Below are 17,225 nucleotides of genomic sequence, written 5' to 3'. Positions count from 1 at the left end.
TCAAGTATCAGACAAGAGAGCAAATTTTCAGCCTCACATTCTGCAGCATACTGAAGCTTTAACTTAACCTCCACTTTGAAAATAAGCACAATCATCAGGATTTTAATAAAAGCAGAGGTGGCCTACTTCCTATACCTGCTCAAGGAGTGCTGTCACTCACCTAAAAAAAAAAGGGAAAATGTGAAGTCCCTGGGTTTGAATCCGAGCCTGGGCCATTTGCTGCATGTCATTCCCTCTCTCTCACCTGCCTTTCCATTTCACTCTACTATCACTATCAAAAAAAAAAAATCTTTATTGAAAAAAATTGTATGGCCCAAAGTTAGGATTTCAGCACCAATATGACCCAGCAGGATAATACCTGATCTAAAAAACTCTGGACTGTCATTCCTCACGGCCTCGAGAAGAACACTGCAGCATCAGTTTACATGAACTCTGTCTTCATAAAGCATCCATGAGCCATTATAAAAGCATGAGATTACAATGGCACAGAGCAGTATGAGTGCATTATAATAGGTTTCACTTACCATCTCATGAAGCTGTTACAGAGCTTCTTGAATGCACAGGGAGCTATTCAAATTACAGCCATACAAAACAGTGTGTGTGCACGCATTATGTCACTAGCAGGGATACATCTGACCTGAGGAACACTACATCTATCTATCAGTGTCCTTCACCCACTTAATCAGGACTGCAGGGTGTGTGTGTGTGTGTGTGTGTGTGTGTGTGTGTGTGTGTGTGGTGGGTAGATACATTGCACTTCATACTGCAGCTCTGCAAAGACAGCAGTTCTTCCAATCTGTTAACCTCCATTTTTTGGTATTTTCTTGTCATTGCACACTAAAGGGAAAAATATAAAGGTATAAAAAAAATTGTGTGACCCAAAACACCCATTTTTTTCTTGAATTTGAGCTGCTGCCCCCTGGGAGGTGCTACAAAATTGCCAAAAGACCAACTAGGAATGTGTATAATGTATAATCCTGTGTTCCAAAATCAGTATGTCTTCTATGTTTTCTTAAGTATTGCATAGATACTTGAAATTCAGAAACTGGTTGGGTGCTTTCATTGCTCCTGTGCTGCTACTTAATGTCCTGGTATGATGTCATGTTTTTTACCTACTGTGTTTTATCCTATTCATTTTATTTTGTCTGCTGCTTTTATGTTTCATGTTTTACCTTTTCTTATGTCATGTTGCTGTTCTTATTTGCTGACGTCTTTGTCACTAACATCTTAATGGCTTGGGAGGAAGAGGACAAATTTCCATTATTTTATACTGTATAGTTGGCTCCCTTGGGAAAGTGGCCCCGTAAGCAACATTGTGTGCAGCTCAAACTGTGTAATTGGGTCGCCTTAGCCCTCTTCCTCATTCTTTATCGTCTTATTATTTTTCTGAACAGTCAGAGCATGATAAGAATGAAGACCTAAATGACGTCAAAGCCCCTTTCATTTTTAGTTATTCCAACAAAAACAGTAGTACCAGACGTCACAAACGAATAAATTTATCGAATAAAGTTCACAAAACAAATGCAGTTATTGTTGTTAAGTATTTATTTCGCTCAGAGGGTCATCTCAGCCAAAGAGGGCAATAGGGCAGAGCCACTGTAGCCACCCCCTCTGCTCATACTTAGCTGTGCCAACTCCCTGGTCTGACTTAGGCTGCTTATAGCAGTGACACAGGTCGGCCACGAGGGGGCAGAACCACAGAACAGAAGCCAAATCTGTGCGGGCGCTGGGCCATATCAAAATCTGATGATATCAAGCCACGTTTAACTCATGTTTCTATAGTAACCGTCTGTGTAATGGTCTGTCTGTCTTGTATTTTACGAATATTTACAACAATTCAACAGTGCAATATCCCTAGTTTGCATATATAGTGTATATAAATATACTCTTTACATATGCTCAGTTTCTATTTCTGTGTTTATTGTAACATTTTGTATGATTAATGGACGTATTTATACATAATACACATGCTTTTTTACAACGAGGATTAATGCACATGTAAGATTAATGCACACATCTACACATAATGCACATACTTTTTTATTGACCTTTCTTTTTCTATTTTTTATAATATGATTAGAATATATTCTAATAATCTGAACAGCTGTAAGTGACCCCGTTTCCCCTGTGGGATCATAAAGTATCTCTGATTCTGCTTCTAATTACTTTTTATGCCTAATTATGATGCTTTATTTGAACAGAGATTTAATACACAATATTTTTTCTCACTAACAATAGAAAAGTTACAGTCCTGTACATGTATTTAAACTTATAACCGGAATCCCTTTCTTTCAGCGTGGGTCTATATGGCGCAGTAAAGAGAAAAGAAAAAAAAAGAAAAAAAAAACTCCAGAAGTCCAACCTTGTTTTTTTTTCTGTCCGGTTAAATGCGGTGTTACGCAGCGGCGCAGCGTGCGTGACAGCAGCTGTGTGGCTGCGCGGGGCGCACGGAGCGGCAGCGAGGGGAAGGCCGTCAGACAGGCAGCAGAGTTGGTACGAACATCATCGGACTTGACCAAACTAAACCAAAAAAACATCTCGACTGCGCCTCATCTGCGTGTCCGTTGGTAGATATGGCTCGGACTGCTCTATATATGGGATTTACGTCGGATTGCGCGGATGATCGCTCCGGAGAAGATGCCTGAATTTGAAGTAAACAGCGGAGGAGAAAGTGTGCCTTCTTTGGAATTGAATGGGTCGTGTGCCACAACAGAACTCGGAGTGCACCAAGGCCAACGGCAGCAGCAGTTAGCACGCTAGCTAGCTACGATTAGCCTGCTAACGTTACAGGTGTTAGGCAACAATTCACCAAACATAACTAGTTTGTTTGTTAGCTAACAACAACCTACGCTGCCGAGGCATGACGCCGGGCCGACGCGAATGTGCCTGTTGTTAGCTCGTTTAGCCACGGCCAAGTTATCCGTAGCACGTATAACATTTAGCGACACTGTTATTAGCTAATTAGCTAGCCCCTTTTTAGTTAGCTGCTGTCCTGTGTTTACAGCAGCGGGCTAGCCTCACTAGCCACCAAGCTAGCGAGTTAACTTAATACATGTGCTTTTTTTTTTTCTTCTTCCCCTCATGTAGCTTATAGCTCGCAAGTCAACCTTAATCAGCCGCGGGCTCGCCGTTTGGATTAGTTATACTGTCCCTTTTTTTTTTTTTTGCAAGCGAGCTAGTTGACTTTTTCACCGTGCCTGGACTGACCCACCCACAAGGACTACCCGGGGCCGATGCTGACAATCCAGCCCGGATCACGGCAACGCAAGGAGCCGCCACAGCCATGCAGCCACAGCAGATATATGACTTTTCAAGTGACGAGAACAGTCACAAATGGAGGGGCCTCTTCGTGCAAGCCTTACGGAAGGTAATATCTCATGTATGACAGGGGAATGGCTGTTGTCAGTCAACATCATTTGAAGTCTCTGACGCACACCCTAAATCATCTCCATAAACATCTCTCACACACCTGGGGATGAATGGCAAGGGGCTACAGGAGTGCTGCTTTCACTTGCAAATAATTTACTATTCAACACAAACTTCTATCAGCATATATGCATGCTAAATCAACTATCAGAACAACAGCCTACAAGTCCCACACAGAGCCTGTTTCCAAGCATAACTAAAATAACAATAGTCCTTAGCAATAATGAAACTGTTGCACTTTTGCATGTTTCTTGTCTGTGGCTGTCTACTGTGTTTTAGTTGTCAGGAGTCTGTTTTCTCAGTAATTTCTTACCAAACTTCCCTCTGATGACTTTTTTTCCCACCATGTTTTTGAAGAAGTAGGCTAATTTTAACCCGCTTCATACAGTAAGTTGAACTACTGACAGTGTTTCATAATTTTTTAGTTTTACAGTGGGTCTGTGAAACTTCTGTCTTTCTCACAACCGCAGAGTTGCAAGGAATCAAAATGAAAACTTGTTCAGTTGAATGCCAGTGTGAAGCTGTGGCGGGACTGCTGTCTTCTTGGGGATAAAAATGCACTGTCAGACAGCGCTATTAACATGTGTGCTGCTGCCAACTTCTTTGTGTTTTCCCCACTGGCTATAATAGAGAAGACGCTCATCCTTGCAGACCACAGAACTAGTGCAGCTGTTTAATTCTGGATTGACGTCAGGTTTCCCTCTTCTCCAAGTTCAGGCAGCACCATTTCCCCCAAACCTTACTGAAACTTTAAAGCTGTATCTTCTTCATCAGTAAGCATTTTTTTTGACTGGCCCTCTATGTGCCTTTTTTTTTTTTTTTTTTTGCATCACCTTGAATTCCCCTTGTCTCTGGGTTAGTTTTATTTTCTGTTTTCCATCCCCCTTTGTGTCCCCTCTTTTCTTGTCTAGACTTACAGATACAGGTTCTTCACTGAAATTACTAGATGATTGCTATTTTTTTGTTTGTTTGCTAATGCCACCATATTTTTGCCATATCCTCTGTAAGTTTACATCCACACCCAAATCTTTTAGATACTAGATGATGCACATAGTTCTGCATGCTCCTTCTCCTTCACAGTGGGCTGTGGATATTAAACCATGTGGTCCTGCACACACATTAACTTGTCCTGATGTGGCTGAGGCTTGTGAGAGCCTCTCATGGGTTAACAGAGGGACACTGGCTGAAGTGGTGGAGCTTAGCTGCGGTGCAAAGCAGAAACAGGGCATTTTGAAGTTGGTATAGCCAACAGATTTGCCAGAGCACCAGCTTTCCGTTAAAGTGCTTTAGGACGGGAGATTATGCGGAAAACTGAAATCTTCCTTGAGTTCTTGTTCTTGATTCTTGCATGTCTGCCTCAGTCGACTGTCTAGTCTAATTTACTTTTTGCTTGGTTGGCTGTTGCAGTCAGTTAAGTATAAAAAGTGTATACAGTGCAGCTAATCAAGTCTCTACTACTGACTGTTGCTGTCAGACCAGACCACACATGATTAACGTTTCCCTCCATTTTACAGTGGTTTGCATATTTGTTCATGCAAAGTAACTTAGAAGCAATGTTATGACACAGGTCTTAGTTGAGCTGATAGTGCCAAGTGCTTGCAGTGCTATGGAATTAGCCATGCAGCCACATCATGTTTATAACAAACAGTGTGTTTATTTTTTCTGACAACAGTCTGTAGCCCTGTAGAGATTGGGTGATGAATCAGGTGAAACTGAGAGAGCAGGTGGTGGGCCGTGGTGCCACGGTTTCATTGTCTCAACTTGTTACACAACTGCCAGAGGGAAAGCCTGTCAGAGATTGACGCAAGCCAAGTTTGTTATGGTTTTGACTGACTGTGACTCGCTGTTTTTCACAGCTGTCCACTGGGGGGTTTCCTTGTCAGAGGGAGCCATGTTGGATGACTCCACCCCTGACAATTTAGATTGCTATTTAGAGGCAGGATTAAAGAAGCCTGTTGATAGACAGCCAGAGCTGGAAAATTAACTTTTTGATCACCCTGCCTGCTGGAGTCATGGCTAGTAGGTGACAGAAACAAACTTAACAGCTACAGCCTAAGTTTACTAGCACTTGATAACTTGTGCTGCCGTGAAGAAAGATGCACTATAGTGTTTTAGCACTATGAGCTTTTTCTGTTTTCTCTGGACAAGTACTGAAGGAAGGAGGCACGTCACGTTGAGAGGTCTTAAGTATGGTCTCCATATACGTGACTTGAAATTATAGGCTTTCACGTATAATGCTGAAATGGAGTAAGCCTTTATTACAGTTTGATGAATGCAGTCTGTGTGTCCTAATGTCAGCAGTTTAGAAAAAAGAAAGCTTGTTCTTTACCAAAGATGAGTATGTTGCTGCTTGTTCAAGAACTCCAACCGCACATGTGCTCATCTGTCTCTCTCTCTCCGTGGCGTTAACGCTCACCATGACATTTTGCCGCGGAGGAGTCCTGGGCCTGCGTCTGCCAGCGGCCGCGTCTGCGTGTCCTGGCTATTCTTGATCGCCGCGGCTCGTGCCTGGTGCTATGCAAGAGCGTCATTCAGCCTCTGACATGCTGGTGTTAATAATAACTGTGCATTCCCCAGGTCTGCTGTTTCACTGGCATTGGGAGAAAGGCCAGGGGTACGGCGGGTACAGTTTCATTCCATTGCCATGTTGAGTTAGCGGAGCGCGGTGTTGAGTTCGCGGGGGCTGCGCCGCGTGAGGCGCAGACCGACGTTTAAAGCTGAGATTGGTTGTGTCACAGGGCTGCTTTTGTTTTTGTGTGTGTACGCTGCCTCTTTTATCCTGGCAACACAGAGCAGTCGGTGAAGAATCTGACACGGTGACTTCACCACAGGCCAAAAGTCACAGCAGAGATTGAGTTTATTATAGTTCGACATTTCTGTTACAGCTCTTAGCCGGGATGGATAGAGACGTTGTCAGTTACGAATCAGACAGTGTGACTTATTACAGGCCGCCTCTCCACTCGGGTAATGCAGTCTTCTTCTGTCACCCCTCTCATAGTATCTGTCATTAAGGTCGAGGAACTGAATTTTTTGGGGACAATTTGGGCAGGGCAACATACCTGCCAGCAGGAAGTGAAATAAGACACTGGATAAAGGATTCAGTAGACTTAGAGCCCGACTGATATATCATCTGGTCGGTATTTTATGCCTGGGCAATATGGACAAAATCAAATATCATGATATTTTGGACCAAATACGTCTATATCGATATTGTGATAATGTTCTAAGGATAACGGTTGGTGCTTTCACATAATATTTCCACAATGAGATCTTCATAAACAATAGTTAGTGATCCAGTCATAATGACCAAGTTGGTAGAGGAAAATAATAGCAGCTAAGGCAACATATTGGCTCATCACAGAAAAAAAGACATATTGTGGTGAAAATCACTTTCGATGATTAAAAAACAGTGTTATCATTAATTTGTCTAGCAGACTTCATTGTTTTCAGTGGTGTGCGTAGCAGTGAGTTGGCAGGAAATCACAGCTGAGCCAGATGGTGGTGGCGATTGTGTTGTGAAGTTTATTTTTCAACCATAAAACATCAAGCCTCCAGTGGCACTCATTTATTACGGCTGTTTCATTAAGGAGTTCGATGATCCCCCAAAACACGCATCAGTCAGGCTCTGGTTCATCCCTGCGATGGAAAGTCTCCAGGTAACATCAACAGGTGCAGGTGGACCGATGAGGAAATCACAACGTTCCCTTTTCTGATAAATGCAAAGATATTTAGGCGATATTAAATGGGAAACAGCTGCACAGTGCAACAATTTGTAAAGATTGGGAAGTACAAATGCAAAAATACAAAATTAGTCACAGCTAGTGAATAACCTGGAACAACGCTGCATCATCATTCCCACTTAAAGGAAGCTACGCCTCATCATGTTGTGGAAACACACCTTAGTTTGCTTGGGTTTTTTTTTTTTCTTCTGCATTTTATGGAAACACAGCTACCGCATAAAGTAATTTTGAGTGTAGCAGGTGTAACATGGGGGTGTTGCGAGAAACTGGTATTGACAATAACCATCATGAAAATGAATGAAAATGAAATATTGATATCATGTTAATGATACACATATGATAATATTGTGTAAATATTCCAGCACCTGTTAAATCATTCCCGTTTCTTTCCATTCTTGCTCTTCCTCCTTCCCCCAGTGCCACACACACACACACACACACACACACACACACACACACACACACACACACACAGAGTGCACACACCTGATATGGTTACACACTCTTTCCACCTTCCTACACTTGCATTTCAAGTGTAACTCATTTGTCAAAAAAGAGATAAAATGTGCAATAATCAAACTTAAAGATGAATTTGACTGATTGCATTATTACATATTCTGTTCTTTTTCAAATTTAAATTTTAATCTCTTATTTTTACAAAAGCCCTTCTATGGACGGGTGCTGCAAATTAGCATCCATTACAAACACTATAATACTTGCATTTTGTTTTCACTTTGTATCGGTCTATATCAAATAAATCAGGAATGGGACCCCCCGCCCCACGATTTTCTATTAATATCGGTTAATATCGTTATATTGTGAATTCTTTTGGCCATCTGACAATCTGACATCATGACGCCCCTATATCGGACCATATCTAAGACATGGATGTTTCTCTGGCCTCACTGCACAAAAGTGAAAGCGAGGCGAGGGGCTCGCTCTTGGCAGCCGTCGCCTCTTTAACTCGAGCCGAACAATGAATCACGCATGTATCTGGACCCTGTCGGTCTGAGGCAGCACGTTGCCAGTGGAGAGACCTTTTCATCTTTGGGATGAGGGCTGCGTGTTGATTGGACAGGATGTTCTTGGTAACAGGTCGCACTTCCTGTGCACCAGCCCCGGGCCGTCCACCCAGACAGGAGCGCAGACGGAGGGGTCAGGCTGATTTTCTTTCTTTCTTTTCTTTTTTTTTTTTTGTTGAGAGCCATGTTTTCCACACCCTCCCCAGAACCTCCCTTCAGCTCCGTCAACACCGGTGTGTGTTTGCCGCCGTAGGACAGACTTCAGACGGAGAACGGGGTGGACATGGGCAGGCGGGCGAGGGTCACTGGGTCAGGTCACTCCAGGGTCACCCGAGGGTCATTGTGTCGTCGCCTTGAGGTCCACCAGCCATTGTTTTACAGCTGTGAGGAAGGCTAGCTGGCTGCCAGTGGAGGATTGTGTGTGTTTTCAGTGTGTGTTTGTGTGTCTGCACCTGTTTGTGTCGACTCTGTATTTACAGTATGTGTGTGTCATATGTGTTTGTGCACATGTATTTATGTGAATTTGTGAGTGTATGTGTGTGTGTGTCACTTGTCTCTGTTGTTTGTCTGCATTTGTCTTGATGATTTATCTGTTTCTCAATTTCTCTTTGTTCTTGTGTCTTGTATGTCTGTGCTGTGCATCTGCTGTGTGTGTGTGTGTGTGTGTGTGTGTGTGTGTACGTGTGTGTGCGCCTGTTGTCTCGGAGTTGATCTCTGCCCTATGGTTCCCCAGACAGTCTGGTTGTAATGGCAGATGATGTCATGGCATGAATCACAAACGGTGACACATGCTCGGGTATAATAACAAGCCCCCCCCACATACGCACACACACACACACACACACACACACACACACACACACAGCCACATTACCTGCAACCTGAGCCTGATGCAGCCCCGTATACACAGTGAGGAGAGTAATCAATTGAATTAGAAATGTTAACCCTGTATTAACACCATCCAGCCTGGATTATCACCACTTTGCTGTTCTTTTACCACCAGCACACACAACACCTGATCACTGTTGTGGTACAGTCGGGACCTGCGTGATGCTCGCGTAACACTCAGGACTGTAGTGAAGCACCCCATTCATCTCCTCCACAAGCATTTATCGATTTATTTGTGACTGCATGGACGAATCGGTTTCTTTCTCTTTTAGTTAGGGCTGCACAGCGCCTCTTGTGCAATCGGTCCTCATGATTTTAACTTAAAATTTGGCACTATTAAAACTAGGGGTGTAACGGTTCAATAAACCCATGGTTCGATTTGTTATGCGCTTATTGGGACATGATTTTGGTTTGGCTCCACTTTGTTTTGTACATTAGGGAGAAAAAAACACAACCATTTCCAGTGTTCTTTGTATTTTGTCTTTGCAGTGACAGTGATTTTTTTTTTTTTTTTTTTTTGGGATAACAATATTAAATCAACAAAAGCAAAAGTCTACTTAGACTATGTAAAGCAAACATGAAAATACTTCCAGTGTTTTCATTAATTCATCATCTAAGTGTGTGTTTTATGGCTCTCACACAGTGAATGTGTTTGTAACCCTGCACTCTTCACCTCCCAGTGTAATGAACACTCACAGTCAGGTATATTGCAGAGTGTAGTGTGTATTAAACATTTTTTTTTTTTTTTAGGAATCATGATAAACAGATGTAATTGCAATATCGTGTAATAAAAATAATTGAAACAATCAGGATTATCAGCCACAGTTCAGACCTAGAGTATGAAAAGTGTATTATCCAGTGAGGGAGGAATTTTGCATTTCAGAATTCAACAGCAACTTTTAATAGCTGTGTTTACATGCATAATGTAACCCAGCTGTTGGTAATACTTTATTCAGGTTAAGCTGCTTTGCATGCACTTTTGATACCCTGGGAGTGTCCCTGTTGCCATGAATAAATCTGTAAACAGAATATTCCTGTTCACTGGTGGTGTCCCGCTTGCAGAGGGAATGTTCCTTCAGCATAACGGAAAACAAAAAAAGAAAACCTGCATCCACCAGCTCCCGTCCTCTGCTTTCACTGAGGACAGGAATAATGATCCGTGAAGAAATTACTGCCTGTTGTCAATGATTTGGCACTCATGACACTCAACTTTTATTCTAAGTTATGACATTTACCTTTGTTGACCCAAAACCAGGTCACTCTTGCAGCGAAACTGAGTTACGGATATTTTGTCCGGTGTTAAATTCCAACCGTCAAACTCCTCCTTGTCTTCACAGCCCCGTATCTTTCTTAATCTTAAGCCGTTTTCACACATGAACTCCGCACAATGAGCGGAGAATCAGGTCCATACTTTAGGCGGAGTTGCCCTTTCACGTGTAGCACACAGCAGGAGATTATCTGTGTCGGACGTGTTCACACCTATAGGACGCTGCGTAAGAGAGAAGGTATTTAATGTTTCTGTAGTGTCTGTTTTTGGTGTCGCATTTTTAGACGCTCCCCAGAGACCAGTGTTAATTGTCCAGCTCAGAGGGCGGCTCATTTTGGTGAAAATGAGATTGTAGCTTGTTGTCTACCATACTACTATAGGAATGAGGCATTGCTTGTGTTTTAACAACATTTCTCTTATGAGTTATTGCTTCAAAAAGTTCAAGTCTGTCAGTATATTTCCAGCTTTACTGAAAAGCACCAGGGTATAGTGTGCAGGAGGCAGGACACTAGGGCTGTAAATCATCATCATTACAGTATAATATCAAGATTTTGGACATTAATGCGATATTTGCTTGTATCACAAAGTCACAATATGATTACGATTTAATTAGGTTCAGTGGCCTGCGATCAATATGAGACAATATCATGTGTCCATTTAACACAATCAGTTTTGTAACACAATGTTGTGTTTTAGGCCAGGTTTGGCGTGTTTCCTGAGTATTTTATCTCATACTGGCATTGTTCGAATATGGCATATGATTTGTCAGCTTACTCATTTTTTTCTCCGAAATCCAAAATGTTTCCGCACTGCTGATTTATTCCCACGAATGGAGTAGATATCTCGATTGTCATTTTCTTGGCTGCTGGCCACAGCTGCCAATAGCCGGCTTTCCACTGTCGTGCCACTGTGAGCAGGCCTATCTTCAAGCCAGACAGTGTTAATGGCCCGCGGCTTCAATCTGCAAGAGCAAAAAAAAATTGTTTCCTCTGTCGTGCTGATAGCCCCACAGTCTTGCCCTATAACCCGCCCATCACATGCTGCATTGGTGTGAGGGGGAAGTTGGAAGTGTGTGGTTAAAGTTTGGCACCAACTAACTACTACAAAATGATTTTTTTTTTCTTTGGGCGTCACTTTGTGCGTTGTATGTTTCAAACTGCTTTGTAATGAGATCTCAGTTTTTTCCGTTTTTGGCGGACCTGTCCCCTTGTGCGTTGAATCCCCGCCTCTGCCAGCTCTCTGCCAGTCAGCAGTCACCGTCAATTTGCAGTTGGACATTATGCCGAGATAGTGAGCAGGGCCGTAATGTCCTCGTTTGACCAGGACATTTTTCTTTTCTCCGTTATTTTTCTCCCACAAAAGCGAGCTCCTGCACTGACATCTCTACTTGTCAGCTGTTCCCGTCTCCCTGCCCAAAGCCAGGTGAGCTCTTAACTCCACCTCAGAACACGGTTAGTCCTGTCTTGCCCACAGGGATTCGCTTGGCCATTAGCACCTGGAAACTGGCCCCGACGGCCCCACGGAGGCGCCATTAAAGAGCAGAAGTGACAATGGAAACACAACTGGCCTTGGCACGCACCAGGACGCCTGTGTTTGGCGTGACAGTGGAAGGCCGGCTATTGTCTGCCTGGCACTGGCACTGTTTGAACGTTTCAGAAGGCAGTGTGCTTGGACAGAAGTGGTGACACAGACATGCCATGGGAATTTCAAAATAAAAGCATATCTCTAAGATGGCGATACGGATTGAGATTTTCACTCACTATCGATTTACATTGATCATTGATCATAAGATTGATATATCGATGCAGATCAATGGATTGTTACACCGCTACAGGACACTCAACTTAATATGCATAGATGCACATTTCAGTTCCTATGAGGTATATTTGTTCCCTCCCTTTAGGTATTTTAACTGCAAGTGCTCAGTCAGGTACAAGTAGCAGTCGCTGTGCATAGCATAGTTAAACACTGAAAAACACAATGGATTCATTCCTGCTCATTTTAAAATTATTTTGCCTTTCTAGAGTATTTTTTTATTCTTCAGTTACAGATATTGTGATGGATCATATCTGATTATCTTCCAGTATATTGCATATCTCAGTATTGTCTGTATTGCGATGCCATCGTTATTGTGGGTAAAATACCGTTTGTCAACCATGTGTCATCGATGCCCAAAAGTATGCAGGTTTCCATTGAGCTGATGATATCAGTTTGTAACATCAGCTGGTTTAGTGGTTGGATGGAATGAAAACCTGTCTGCTCTTTGAAATCACAGAAAACCGCTAGGCTGGAAGGTACGCAGATTTTGACCTACTATTTTAAACTTTTTTCTTTTTCCTCTCTTTTATTTGCTGCATTTTTTTCTTATTTCCTTTTCTCTATGCTTTTAAATGTCCTTTTATGCCTTATGCGGAGCACCTTGAATTGCCGCTGTGTGTGAAATGTGCCACACAAATAAGTTTGCCTTGCCTGTTATAACTCTTGGTAGAATGTGTGTTTTTGTACGTGCACATGTGGTTATTAGAACTGTGCAAAAAATCTCCATGGTCAGGTGAATATCTTTATTATTTTTTGTGATAGTGTATCGAATCTTGCATCAACATGTGTGGAATAGGTCATTTTAATTGCTTTGTTTTGAGTCTGTTTGCCACCTGATGTATCATTTAATACTGTATATATTTTATTTGTCTACTCAGGGGTTTCACAGTAGGCTCCAGTAGTAGTATTGTATGCATATTGTGATACAAATCGTACCGTTTGCCAGTATCTGGTCCTTAGTATTTATGTGTGTAGCTTCATTTTTCTGTGGGTTTCTCTCTGTGTGAACCCTGGTTTTCCTCTCCTGGCTTTACACTCGCAGTATGGCTGGCTCCCCTCCAGCATGCGTGTGGGGAGTGAGCCTGCTGCTGCTGCCTCCTCGTACACCCACATCAATACCTCTCAGTCTGCTGCTATGATCTCCTCTCCCCGGGGGCCTCCGCTCTGTGTGCTGGAGAACAAGGGAGAGAGCGGGAGAAGAGAAAGTGAGAGTGAGCGAGCGCTGGGACTTCCTGTACGCTGGCCGGCCCTCCTTAATGGAGCTGAACCATGAAACTGAACACCTTTAGCATGGCACAGGGGGATGTGCATGAAAGCCTACATATGATCTATTTTTTCCCCTATAAAGCCCTTTTGTACATACTAGTGGGAAATTGCCACTCGTCGCTGGCAAAATGCTGATAAATTTTTGCCGGCTGGCTGATTGGCTACTTGGCAGAGTGATTTTATTACCTATTTTAGTTTGTAAAAAAAATGTGTTAGTGAGTTTTGAATTCACCTGTGTCTTTGGAAGGTAGAGCAAAAATTTTGTCTCCTGACCTCACACACAAAATGAAGACGCCCCAAGCCCTGTGTTAATAATTTGTACATTTTAAAGGGACAGTTCACCCAAAATGTAAAAAATATATAAATATATATATTTTCAATTACCCCTATTATAATTTATCTGTCCAGATAGTTTCTGTGTGATTTGGTGAGGTTTCCAGTCTGTTACGATCTTCCTTCTTCCACTGGTAACAATTTTCTGCCAAAGAAATCTGGTTAACTGCCTCTATCTGAGTGAGTTTGTACTCCTTCCGGGAGGATAGATACAGCTTACTAGTTTTCTTTGACAGGAAATAGTTCCCAATGAAACTCGTCGCCCCTGAGGGCTGTTGATTATGCACAGTATCAGTGTCAGTGTTTTTGGAAAGTCGAGTCATTCACATGTAAATTTTGGACAGTTTGAGGTCCACAAATGATTACCCATCCAGACCCATCCTCCAGAAGGGGGATTTTTGCATGTGGGTAAACACACAGAAACTATCTCAATCAATGGTCTCATTAGGAGCAAGTGGGAAATGTTCAGTTTAGTTCTTAATCGTAATACAGAACTTAACTCAGCTTAACTGGGAAAATCTTTCATGTGTTTTAGGTGCACTGTCCCTTTAATCTCAGGAGTTCCCCTGCTATTTTCTGCTTAATTGCTTTCACTTGGCAGCTTGCACTCACTGTCGCGTCAACCGCCAACTATATTAGTTGTAGTTATGTGTCTATCACCCATTAGGATCAGGCTGCTCAGAGACTGTAAATACATTGAGCTACAGTCATACCTGCACATGACCCCGCTCTCCTTTCAGTCCTCAATTTAGACGTCTTAACTGTCAAACACGTTGAAGCAGCTCCTGCAGCCGATACAGCGTCGTTTCAAACTTGAGCTTTGACCGTGCATCCATCCATGTGTCAGTCATCAAGTTAAACTGATAGATAAAACACTTTAAACTGAACAGGTTTCTCACTAATTGCTTTACTGGGCAGCCATGGACAAAAATACAGATTGAAAATGAGAGAACAAGCTTAACTCAAATATTAAGCCGCAAAACTTGGAGAATAGTAGTAGTACAACAGGAAGATGCAGCAGCTTTTTATTAGGGGTAAGCAAAAGTTTTTTGTTTTTTTTTTTTCAAGGTCAAATAATTAGAAGGTTCACTCAATGATTTAGGTGTTTCGGTCTCAAGAAGGGCCTATATTTTAAAAAATGAGTTTCCTGTCATCTTCAAAACACATTCTTAATACGTTTCTTCTTATGAAAAAGGTCAAAAAGAAATATAAAGTAATGTCTCGGTCTATTTCTGTGCTCTGTGCTTCTTGTGCTCATGTTGAATGTGAACCTGCAGCCTCAGTCTCGTTTACAGTTTCTGCATGACCACATATTTTAGATGAATGATGAAACTTCCAGTGGAGCTTATTTAAGATAGCTTCCACCAACTTTTATAAACCTGGTGGGATTAGGCAGCTTTGGCTTTCTCATAAATAAAAGATGAATGAACTGTAGCATGTTATTATATGAATTTCACTGGGGGAAAAAATATCATTAAGTCTATTTGAGCAGCTCACTTTTGACCAATTAATGGATTCTTTGAGTGTTCTGGCCTGTCGCTACAGTTTAATGCCATTTTAGTAGTGTAGCAGAGTGACAGTTATATTTCTGTTAAAGTTATGTTCGGTTTAGTTTATGTGCCGCTTCTCTGTCTGCAGTCCTGACGTTTTTCTCAAAAATGTTTGAGATAGAGGGCACTTGTTGGTTGTCGGCCTCTCGATGAAACGAGCCAACTATTCTGTGAATGGAATCAGGGGAAACCCCCGTAGTTTCTGTGTGGTGACTCACAACTCCTGGTGTCATGTGGAATTTGGTCAAGTGCCTTTTTGAGGGTTGAGAGGCTATATTTCATACTTCTGCATTGACTCTTTTTTTTTTCCACTTGCAGTTTACTCCGGTTCGATTTTATATATAACCTTTATGTCTCATGAGTCTGCATCAAACAGGAATGACGTATGGAAACAGAACTGGAAACTGAGCTGTTGCTTTAGCTTTTCCAACTCTTGTTTGTTTTTAAACCTCACGTGCCCCAACTGCACATTTGCTTCCTCTTTTCCTCCACCCCTGTGTTTTATCATTTTTTAATCTCAAATAACTTCTAAACTTGAGACCGTCGGGACATCCTGCCCATCACTGTGTCACTGTTAAGTCAGAGCTCAAGAATGCTCGAGGCCCGGCCAGGGTTGACCTTTAAACTCTCCTCTCACATTCCACATGCCGGGGGCAATGTTTTGTCATCGTAACGCCCCGCTTTACTATATGCCAGGGTAATTCCATCACTAGCATGTGAACAGCCTGGCCTTTGTGTGCATTTGTGTGATAGGGAGAGAGGGAGAGAGTAAATGTGAGGCTCCCTTTCTATTCACCTCTCCTATCTTCTCTTCCCACAGCTTCTTTTTTTTCTCAAGTCTGCTGTGGGTCCTATAATAGCAACTGAACTGAAGGCATTCCAGCCAAAGGGCACGGCCCAAATGACGACAACTTTTTTTTGGGGGGGCGGGGGGGGAGTGTGTGTGTATGTGTGTGGGGGAATCTTCTCTTTCTCCTTGCAGACCTGACAAAGCCACACCTCTTCTCCTGTCCTAAACCACACCTTTTCTGTCAGGCGGATTCCTCTCTCAGCAGGCCAGCATGAGCGGAGAGGAGAGCTGTTAAACGCATGTCCTTTAAACAGTGATGATGTCATCTCTTTTGTTGTTTGTGGTTACTGATTCAAGCCTCGTTTAACGGCGTCTTGCAGCTTGATTTGATGTTGAATAATTGCACGCCGTGGGGGTGTTTATTTAGTTGCATATCTGTTGTGTGTTGCAACATTTAAGACTGTGGGAAGATGTTTGTGTTGTCAACAATTATTCATTGTCTGCACTTGCTGACTTCACATCAGTAAAGGTGACTTGAGCTGAACGGCGCTGCATCGTACCTGGTTTGCGTGCAGGGCTGCGTGACCTGGACAAAATCTATCACAATGTAGATCATTTCATATCTTGATATTGATATATATCACAATATAGTATGTTTTCTGTAAACAAGATGAAAACATTGTCTATATGAAATAGCCATGTGACTGCATTTTGATATTTCTGAGTATACAAATGAAAGTGACTTTGGAAGTGACATTGAACAGAACTGAGGCTTTTGCTTTCAACACTTTTGTTGGCTCACGTCTTTTGACTCTCCTTTTCCTGTCTCTCATGGTTCTTCTGCAAGAGGTAGAGGAGGTTTGTTGTGTGGGAGTCTGACGTGGGAAGTGGTCTGTGGCATACTCTGCAAAATAGTGTTTTTTGCTCAGTGGCAGATTTCTTATATCCAAATGACAGAAGAACCCCCCCTTTTTTTTGGTTCAAATGCCTCATCTTGTCCTTGTCGGGCTGAATCCTGTTCTGTATCAGAGTGCTGTGGGGAGTTTGGTTCTGTGTTGCACTCCTCCATGTGTGTGTGTTGTTGAAGTTCATATATAGTAAGGGCCCACTCACATTGGCAAGTTT

General features: G+C 42.4%; 1 protein-coding gene across 2 annotated transcripts in view; it reads left to right on the top strand.

Moving 5' to 3' along the window:
• Window positions 1-2,417: 2,417 nt before the first annotated feature.
• sos2 (son of sevenless homolog 2 (Drosophila)) overlaps window positions 2,418-17,225 on the top strand; it is a 44,083-nt gene continuing 29,275 nt past the window's right edge. For both annotated transcript variants that reach the window (XR_003930370.1, XM_030082136.1), the window contains exon 1: window positions 2,418-3,367. Coding sequence is in view for 1 of the 2 variants with exons in the window: in XM_030082136.1 (XP_029937996.1) it covers window positions 3,284-3,367 (84 nt within the window). In the remaining variant the exon portion in view is untranslated. The remainder of the gene's footprint in view (window positions 3,368-17,225) is intronic.

Source organism: Myripristis murdjan, chromosome 22 (genome assembly GCF_902150065.1).
Source record: "Myripristis murdjan chromosome 22, fMyrMur1.1, whole genome shotgun sequence".
In the NCBI taxonomy this organism is placed as follows: Eukaryota; Metazoa; Chordata; class Actinopteri; order Holocentriformes; family Holocentridae; genus Myripristis; species Myripristis murdjan.
The sequence above is the reverse complement of the archived record's forward strand: the minus strand, read 5'-3'. Positions and strand labels throughout refer to the sequence as shown.